The sequence below is a fragment of the Phascolarctos cinereus genome, unplaced genomic scaffold (assembly GCF_003287225.1).
Source record: "Phascolarctos cinereus isolate Bilbo 61053 unplaced genomic scaffold, phaCin_HiC Scaffold_4;HRSCAF=312, whole genome shotgun sequence".
Classification (NCBI taxonomy): domain Eukaryota; kingdom Metazoa; phylum Chordata; class Mammalia; order Diprotodontia; family Phascolarctidae; genus Phascolarctos; species Phascolarctos cinereus.
Genome location: NW_027555847.1, coordinates 166,832,784 through 166,842,738, shown reverse-complemented (window position 1 = coordinate 166,842,738; position 9,955 = coordinate 166,832,784). Strand labels below are relative to the sequence as shown.

At 43.2% G+C, this 9,955-nt stretch overlaps 1 protein-coding gene across 3 annotated transcripts in view; it reads left to right on the top strand.

Moving 5' to 3' along the window:
• The first annotated feature begins 4,519 nt into the window (after positions 1 to 4,519).
• Positions 4,520 to 9,955, top strand: part of USP7 (ubiquitin specific peptidase 7) — a 96,310-nt gene continuing 90,874 nt past the window's right edge. Inside the window, exon 1 of one of the 3 annotated variants that reach the window (XR_013485972.1) lies at positions 4,520 to 5,713. Coding sequence is in view for 2 of the 3 variants with exons in the window: in XM_078152770.1 (XP_078008896.1) it covers positions 5,638 to 5,713 (76 nt within the window). In the remaining variant the exon portion in view is untranslated. The remainder of the gene's footprint in view (positions 5,714 to 9,955) is intronic. The other 2 variants (XM_078152770.1, XM_020972929.2) reach the window with 2 other exon arrangements.

Genomic DNA, 9,955 nt, shown 5'->3' with positions numbered 1-9,955 from the left:
TACAAATTAATGGAGAAGAGAACATGCAAACAAATACATACAAACAAGCTATATACTGGATAAATAACAAATATTTAACAGAGGGAAGGCACTAGAATTAATATGGGATGGCTTCTTAATAAATGCTTGTCAATTGAATGAATGAGAATTAAGGAGATGTACTCATCCTTAATGTGGGTTGTTTCCATCTCCCCTGGAAGATGTAATTAAGCTCCAAAAGGTTTATATCTTGCAACTCCATTCAGTAGATCAGATTACTCAATCCCCTCTATGGCAAGTGTTTTGGTTTGATTAGATGACCTCTGAAATTCTTCCCAGTTCTAAAATGATGATCTTATGATTAGATGACCTCTAAAGTCTTTTTCAGCTCTTTATTTCATAAACTATTTTGAGTATAGGCCAGTGAACTCTTGATTTTAAAAATAATTTCATTTTTTAGAAATTAAAAGCAGCCCCACAATCTAAATGTAAAAATCTTTTTTTTAATTAAACTCTTTATTAAAAAAATTAAATGGGATCACACTATAGGAGATATATAATACAAGGTGTCCCAAAAGCCTTAGTGCAGTTTTAAGCTATTAAAGATATTAAAGCTTAAATTGCTACTAAGAGCTTTGTAGCAACTTGTATAAAAAAGGGGAACTAAAATTAGTTTCTAGGCAAATAGGTGGGGCAGTGGATAAAGTACAGGGACCTGGAGTTAGGAAGATCTGAATCCAGAACCTGCCTCAGACACTTTACTAGCTGTGTGACCCTGCCCAAGTCATTTAATTTCTGTCTGCCTTAGTTTCCTCATCTGCAAAATGGATAACAATAGCACATACCTCCCAAAGTTGTTGTGAGGGTAAATGAGATAATATGTATAAAACACTGTGCATATCTTAAAGAACTATTACATAAATGCTTACTATTAGCTTACTTTATAAATTGGGAGGAAGGTATTTAGAATATAACCAATGTTACTTAAACTTACAGTTAAAATATAGAGAATTCAGTGAAATAACCATTCATAATACTCAACAACTTTGACACAGAAAACAACAGGGTCCTTTAATCCTTTTAGCAAAGATCAGCCTCCTGTCTAGTGGACAGCAACAAGTAATGGTTTCATATAGTTTTACCTTCATAAAACTATCTGGAGAGAAAATCAGGAGACTTCTTAGAAACATTTATTTCAAAGATGCTCACTATTCAGGTTATTATTCTGAACTACTTTATCTTTGATTTTTGTACATTTTAATTTTTAATTTCAAGTTAATCTAATCATCCCACCAAAGAGAGGTATACTTTCCTATAGAAAAATATAAAAATGCCAACAATCTATAAGCACAACCATGCAAGTATAACAATTATTAAAATGAAACTGTATTATAATTTTGCAATTTACCTTGTCGTATAAAATATCTGAAATGAATGTTAGTCAAGATAAAACTTCCATTTATATTGCATATATCTTGTATATACAATTTTTTGGCATGTCATCTCCTTTCATTAGAATAGGAAACTGCTTATTCCTCCTTCTTCCCATTAGAATGTGAACTCCTTGAGGGCAAGAAGAACTATGTTTTTTTCTTTCTCTATACCCCCAGAGCTTTGAGCAGTGCCTGGCTCATAGGAAGTCCTTAATAAATGCTTGCTAACTGACTCACTTGTTTAGATAGCTCCATATGAGTTTCCCATGCTTTGCAATCACCTTTGGCCCTGAGATCCATTAAAAGAAAAGGAACTAGTTCAGTTGCCTCTTTGACTCTTCATTACATTATTATTTTGAACTAAAAAAGGTTTTCAATACATATACTCTATCCTCTGAAGAATTAATAACACAGTTTCTGTCAAGTCATGGCATTGGCACCAGAACTATGAAATGAAATGTGTCTTGCTAAACTAGTAATGATAGGGGGCCACTCCCATTGACTTTATGGGATGTACTGAATGAGCAGAGCCACCTCCCTCAGTGTGCTTTTATTGAGGCTACCCGGGTTTACAATCCTTCCTCCTGTTCTCAGTTTCATTAATTGGACAGACTAGAAAATTTTAAGTTGTGGTAGTAATACTTTACACTTAATCCCATTCCTTTAATTTGGAGAATTCAAAAAACCTTTAACTGCATCAACTGCATTAAACCTGAACACAGCCCTCTGAGCAGACAAACATCACACAGCTGATTCACATCTTCTGCAGAAGTGCTTTTCCACACCCCCTCCTACTGAAAAACAGCTTTTTTATTTAATGTGGACATAATACTAGTGCAATGAAAATGGGGCAAGCTCCATTCTTTAGAAATACACTGACATTGCATTGGCATACCCTCCAAGTTTCTTTTTCTCCAAAAATAAAAATAGCTCACATTCATTTATGTAACATTTCACTTTATGCTTTGCAAATGATTTGACATATTATTATTTCGTCAATTATTTCAATTGACCTTCAAACAACACTGAGGTAGGTGCACTTATAATCCCTATTTTACACAAGAGGAAACTGAGGTTCAAAGGGATTGAATGACTTGCCTCCGTTCACACAGCTAATTAGTGCATGAGCTAGGATTAAACCTGGGCCTTCCTGACTTTAAGTCCAGATTCTATCCATTTTCTTTGGGCTAAAACACACACAACAGCCATGCAATGTAAGGAATTGTAATAGGGCTAAAGAAATTAGAAACTCTGGACAAAGCGGGAATTCCAGGTAGATTCAGAAGCCCACCCCCTATTTCTTACCCCTACTCTCAAACAGGAATTGAGACTCCCATTTCCATTTTCAAGAAAGGCAACTGAGGTTTTAAAAGTCAACTCATGTAACAAACTAATACAATATATCTAACTTGTTCCCACAGTTCCTAGCCTCTATTTAATGCTTTCCTAAACCTTTCCTCTTTTTTTCTACAGTAGGAACGAAGTCTCTTTAATCTCCCTGTCTGAATCTACAGGTATCAAAGATAGCTGTTTGCAACAAGAACTCATGGACAAGTACTTGATTTGATCCACGGTGTATAGAAACAATCCATTCAACCCTTTAAATTCTCCACTGTGTATTGTGTGCAAAGCCAAAAATGAAATTGTCCCAGCCTTTAAGAAATTTGCAAGGTTTTGTATCTGCAAACTCTTCATTATCTTAAGACATACCTGAATAACAACAAATGCTGAAACCCCTACCCAGATTTTAGAATAGGGTACCTCGGATGAAGAAAAAGTAGGAAGAATGGAAATTCTATATTAGATTGTCTACTCTTAGGAGTTAAGGGGATGTGGAGGTGGGGTGCTTTGAAAAAAAATTATGCTTAGCACTCCATCTGGCACATAGTAGGCGCTTAAAAACTGCTTCTTAAGTGGGATTGAATATTAGGATGAACCTCAGCATTCTTTCTCTTTCCAATTTGAGACATGTTCAGATGAGTGGTTTCCAAATAGAATATCCTTGAACTGAAACATCCAGGTGTATGATGTAGGAGATGCACAAATACACTTAAATAACACGATTTGCAAATGTTTACATAAGACCGTAAAGTTTCCTGTCCGGCAGTTACTAATTTAACATTGTATTATTGTTCCCTTTAGGTTATCATTTAAATCTGTTTTTCTCAGTTACAGTACTTACGAATGTCAGGAATCTAGAAGGCAGTCACTGCCCTAAAGAGTTCATAATTCAGTAACTAACCTTTCCCAAAAAGATTATTTGTCCTGAGAAACTGTCTGGGGATATGAAGAATAAATTCCCAGACAAGAAACCCTGATCAGAGGCTTTCCTCTCCGCGCTCCGGGAGGGTGGGTTTGTGAATAGCGGGTGGACTGGTCTGAGAGTTACTGTCTTGCAAATTTGATTAAAGGAATATTAAGCTTCAGAGAGTTCTATAGGGCTGGAGGAACCGGGGACTTGCTGGGTGGGGGCTGTCCAATGGACTGGGAATAGATGTAAATTAGGACCTGACATTTTATTTCAGGGGCTGGGAAGGGGCAGGGCAAGACTATAGAATCATAGATTTAACCTTGGAATCAGATTAGCTTAGAGAACATCTAGAGCCCAACCCCCTTCATATTACAGAGGAGGAAACTGAGACCCAGAGTGACTCGATCCAAGGTCGCCCACGACCTTGGCCGGCAGAGACGAGATTCAAACTCAGGTCTCCGGCCTTCAACAGACCCAGGGCTTCTTCCACTTACTGTTCCCCAACGTAGCCCTCTAGCCTCGGAGTTGCGAGTCCGAGCCAAAAGGAGGGATCCTTTGGAGGTAACGGGGGGGGGCGAGAGAGAGAGAGAGAGAGAGAGAGAGAGAGAGAGAGAGAGAGAGAGAGAGAGAGAGAGAGAGAGAGAGAGAGAGAGAGAGAGAGAGAGAGAGAGAGAGAGTGTGTGTGTGTGTTGTGTGTGTGTGTGTGTGTGTGTGTGTGTGTGTGTGTGTGTTGAGTGCGTGGGTGAGAGAGAGGGTCGGGTGGGGTTCAGGATCCCGAGGGAGAAAGGGGGTGGGTAGGAAGTCGGCACGTGGGGTGTAAAAGGGGGGAATGAATGAGAGGGAGACGTCCGTTTGCTGGGCCGTCCGGGCGGTGGGTGGCTAGGGGTGTCCCGAAGGGAGGCTAGGAGGAGGCGGGAAGTTGAGCATCCCCAGGGCGGCCTCCTCCTCGGCCGCCCCCGGCCCGCGTTGCTGTTCCCGGGGCGACGGCGGCGGCGCTGCTGCTCCCGTTTTCCCCGGTTGGTTGCCTCCCTGCTCTTGGCTTGCTTTCTCCCTCCCTCGCTAGCTCGCTGCTTCCCTCCCTCCCTCCCTCCCACCCTTCTCTCTCTCTCTCTCTCTCTCTCCTCCCTCTCTCTCGTCTCTCTCTCTCTCTCCTCTCTCTCTCTCGCCCTCTCTCTCCCTCTCCTGCCTCGCTCGCTCGCTCGCTCGCTCTCGGGCCCCCCATGCGGATGTGACATTTCACGCCGCCGCCATTTTGAGAGGGAGCCGAGCCGCCGGAGGTGCGTCTTGCTGCTCTGTCCGGACAGCAGGCGGAGGCCGCAAGGCGGAGAGCGCGGCGCAGCCGCCGCCGGATCCGCCGCCGCACCGACCCCAGGGCCCGAGGCCGCCCCGCGCCCAGGACGCCCCGCTGAGGCCGAGGCCGCTCGCCAGCCAGCCAGCCCAGCCTGACCAGCCTGACGCCCACCGGGGCCAGCCAGCCCCGAGCCGCCGCCGCTGCCGCCGCCGCCCAGACCCGGGCGGTCTCCGTGAGGGGGCTGGTGGGCCCGCGCCCCCCGCCCGGCTTACATAAGCCCGGGGCCAGCCACAGAGCGGGGGCGGGCCCCGGCGGGAGGGACGGAGGCAGGCGCGGGAGGGAAGCCCGCCTCGGCCCGGCCCGCCGGCCTCTCCCCCGCCTCGGCCGCCGCTCCCCCGCCTCGGCGCCGAGATTGGGCGAATAGCGAGCAAATACGTGCGCGTCTCCCTGCCCCCGCCACAGCCGCCGCCGCCGCCAACCCCGGCCTCTGCCCTCCCTGCAGCCGCCGCCGCCGCCCCCTGCCCGCGCCGCCGCCGCCAGCCTCAGCCGGAGCCGACGAAGACGACGACGAGGAGGAGGCCGCCTCGACGCCGCCGCCGCCGCCCAGGCTCCTCGCTGCTCCCCGCTTCCCGGGCCCGCAGTCCCGGTCCCCGGCAGCAGGCGAGGCCCAGGCCGCGGCCGACATGAACCACCAGCAGCAGCAGCAGCAGAAGGCGGGGGAGCAGCAGCTGAGCGAGCCGGAAGACATGGAGATGGAAGGTGAGCCGCGTCCAGGGGCGGCCGAGCCCCAGCTGTGCGTGTGAGTGTGAGTGTGTCTGAGCCTGTGCGAGTGGGAGAGGCGGCCCAGGAGGGTGTTTGTTTTCCCCGGGGCCCGGTGGAGTGTGGGGGGACCAGGGGCAGCCCTGCTGCCGCCGCCGCCCAGTGTTTTGGGTAGGCCCGCCGGCCCGCCCACTCTCCTTCCTGGGCCCGCGTGGGGGTGGGGAGGGGGACGCCGCTGTCTCCAGGTCCCTTTCATTGTATGGGGGAGCCTAGGGAGCCACGCGAGATGCTCGCCATCTTTAATCGGGGCACGGAACCGGACGGCGCCTGCCCGCCTGCACACCCTCTCCGGCCGCTTGGCCTTGCCTGCACTTCTTGGCAGCCCCCTAGGACCGCCTTCCTCGGGCCCGAAAGTGGGGGCCAGGGCTGGGGGCTACTGCGGAGGCCCCAGCCTTGGGAGAGGCTGCACAGTCATGCAGCGGAGCTGGGGGGGAGGGGAGGGCTGGGCAGGGCAGGGCCGTGTTGTGGTGGAGAGAGGAGGGGACGTGGGGCACCACGGACTGGGGACGGTGCCCGGCCAGAGGGCGCAGGGGCTCTCCTGTTTGCGGTCAAACTTCTTCGCCTGGGGGTGGGGGGGTTGCTGCTGTGCTGAGGGGACAGCTTCCTCAGTAGGGCACTTTGACTAACTCTGAATTCGGGGTGGCTTCAGAGTTTGGGCTAGAAAGCTTTTTTGGCAGTTGTGGGTGCATTGTTTTATCTCCTTGTAACTATTCCTAGTCTCCTTTGATGCCTCTTTTTAAAGGGAAACTGTCTAGGGGTTCCCTAACAGCTTACTTTTCCTTTACGCAAAACATTTGTCACTATACCTTATCCATTAAGCATTCTGGAGCAAGAAGTTGTAAAGTGTAAAGTATTCTTAGGGCAAAACTTCAGTGGTCTTGCCAAAGAATATTTGTTGTGTTTTGATTTCAGCAGCATTGTTGTACTTAGGGTTAGGAAAGTGCTCCAGAGAGAGAGAAATATGCATATTTCTCACTGTGTGTGTTATGTGTGTGTGTGTGTATGTTATTTTGGATTTAAAGGTTCAGAAAATTCAACTCATATTTTGAGTTACATTTGAGCCACAACACAAAGATCCGCAGTGAAATGTATATAGAAAGGACGTTTCACCTCAAATACATACAAAACTGAGTTTCTAAACTTTTCAACTTTAACTTAAGCTGCTTTTTTTTACCTACCTACTTTGATTTTTAAAGCTTTAAAGCTTTTTCGTTAATATAAGGCACAAATTGAATCCACTAAGTGTTTGAAACTATATTAATCTTATCACACGTGGTAGTTGAGCATGTTTCAGAAGCTGTCTTTGGAACATTGTGCCAAATCTGTTTTTGAAAGTGACTTGGTTTTTCTGTACATGTGAATCGAATACTATTTTCTTTCGACGTTAAGTTTGGTTGTGGGTTTAAGTCAACATAAATTTATTATAAATTTCCTTTTGACTTTTGTAAGTTTGTCAGGCAAATTTATTCGAAAGAAACTTGGTTTTGACATGACAAAGTTTTATCAAACGAAAAATACTTTGAAAACAGTACTTTTTTCAAAATCATACTATAAAGGTCATAATTTAAAGATAAAATGAAAGGATATTTGAATTTTAGTGACACTAAGCTAACAGTAAAATCTGAACAAGCTGTAGAGTCACTAGCTTGATATAATGTAAGAATTAAACTGTTATTTTTAGGTATTCTGAATTCTTTTTCTGGGAATTTATTGATTTTCGGTAACTTGTTGATAAGTGAGACTACCTTATTCAGGTTTTAAAGAAATAAACTAAAGTATTTGGCATATGCTGTATTTATTGATGGCAGTAATGAATGAAGCAGGAGCTGTATAGGAGGACCAGGTGAAAAATTTCATTGTGCCCAAAACAGTATTTTAGGGTGGACATCATGTTGATTAAACTTCATCTAACAGACTACTGAGCATTTCATTCTTTTAACTTCAGTAAATGACTTCATGCCATTTTGTGTCAATCAGCTTGTTCTCAAAAGTAGGTACTTTTTAGTTTAATTTTCAAGCAGTACTTTTTAACTATGCCCATAAGAAAACCAAAATGCTGTCACATGATGTAGAATTATATCATTAATAGATGTAGAATTCAAAGACATGGTCATTAGAGTTGGTGTCTTGTGAGTAAATATGTCTCTGTAATTAAATTCCAGTAAACTTGAAGTGCTGTTTCTTAAAGAGTTACGTGGTTCTTAAGAAAGAGTAGCAAAGACTTTCTCCAGAGTCCATTTCATTACTGTTTACTTATCAAAATAAGAGGCAGGTTCTCCTGTCATAATATAAAAAAGCAACTAATCAGACTTGGAATCCAAATACCTGGGGAGGGACTCCATCCCCGTCCCCCCCTTAGTTAGGCTTCTGTAAATTGCAGCATCATATCTGGACCACCTACTCACAGGGTTTTGTTATGTTGGGGTTTTTTTTGTTTTGTTTTTGTTTTAAAGAATTTGCCTTGTAAACTGTAAAATGATAATGTAAGTGCAAGCTTCTATTAATTGGACATTTTTTTAGCAGTCTTTTCCTCCAAAAAGGAATGTTTGAGTTCACAAATCACAATTAACCAAAATATTGAAGGATAAATAACATGTTGGGGGTTTTTTAATATCCAGAAGTAATAATATGCACTTAAAAGTAACTCCAATTACATAAAAGTTCCAGTTCCAGAAAATATGCTTTATAGAACTTTTTGCTGAAATTTTTGAGAAATTTGTTCTGAATGATTTTCTTGAAGACTGTCATCTTCTGGAGGCCTGCAATTATCACAAAACATCCATAGATATGTAGATAGAAAGCTATTATCTCATATTTAAGAGAGAAATTCTTTAAAATCCCTGTGCCATTGTACATTGTATGCACCTACTTTATCCATCTTTGTATATGTTGGGTTCTATGGATTTAGGAAATGATTCTGTGTCATGAGCAGTCTGTGATAAGAGAATCAAAACTTTATTATTATGGGCTTAAATTTGAATTGTGGATGGTTTTCCTTTGGAGTTTTTCCAAGTCATTGTGTGTATGGGAAGGGAAAAGGGAGGGTCATAAGATAATAGATTTAGAGATAGAAGAGACCTTACAGACAATCTCATTAAAATCTTTAATAGTTATTTAACATAACTTGTCTTGGTTGTAGGTAACAAAGCTGGGATTTGGGACTCAGGTCTTCTGACTTTAAAGCCAGCGCTCTTTTCGCTGTACTATGCATGTGGCCTTCCTAAAGATTGTCTGATAAGATGCTACGATCTCCACGAGTGGAGTATTATTGAAAGTCATGTTTGGTGTCCTTGTAAGAGGAGTCTTGCTTCTAGGAAGAGAAGGGTCAAAGGAAATCAGATAGGTTGGTTGGGTTTCCCTATCAGTGGGAACGTATAGCTATTCCTTTTAATTGTACTGTTTTTCATAGAATTGGATTTTGTTTTTATTTTGTTAAATTTAATCCCTATTCTTAGCTATCATCCTAAAAATAGGTTTTTAAATTTTCGATCCACTGTAAAAGTGAGTGGAGTATGGTGGAAGTTCATTGGGTCTTATAGTCTATTTGGGAATTCAGTTAGACTGATTAATTCCCTCTGCTACCACCCATGATGTAAAATACTGTGAAGGCGTCATTCAGCTTAGGGAAAACATAAATATACTGCTTTGAAGGAGCAGTATCACTGTTGGCATGTAGATTAGTCTGAGAAACTTCATTCTTCTCTAGGGTAGTTTGGTAACCATTTGGTAAATTTTTCATAAATTAAACTAAAATAATTCTCCCTCATCTGAAGGTTTTTATTCCTCTTCCCTGTCTTCCCCACCCTCAGTATTTTAAACCTTTGTAGCTTTTTTTTCTTTAAGGTACTAAGCTAATAGTAGGACAGATTATTTTCCCTACTTCATCCTGGATACAAAATGCAATCCAATTATTGGTTTTTATTCATTGTCCTACAAGATATCTTTTGCTTTAACACACTTAAATAATTCCTTCCTGTTTGTTCATGTCAGTGTCATCTCTTGCATTGTAAATGCTGAAATAGTTGAAAGAGCATCCATTTAACTTTGGGACAGTGTTTAACCTAGTATCATGAACAGATTAATGCTTACTGCTTTTTCAGTTATGAACAGACTGGTACGGAAATCACAAGGAGTCCAGAAAATATTTAACAACTTCTGCATTGTTTCTTAGTCTTTTAAATT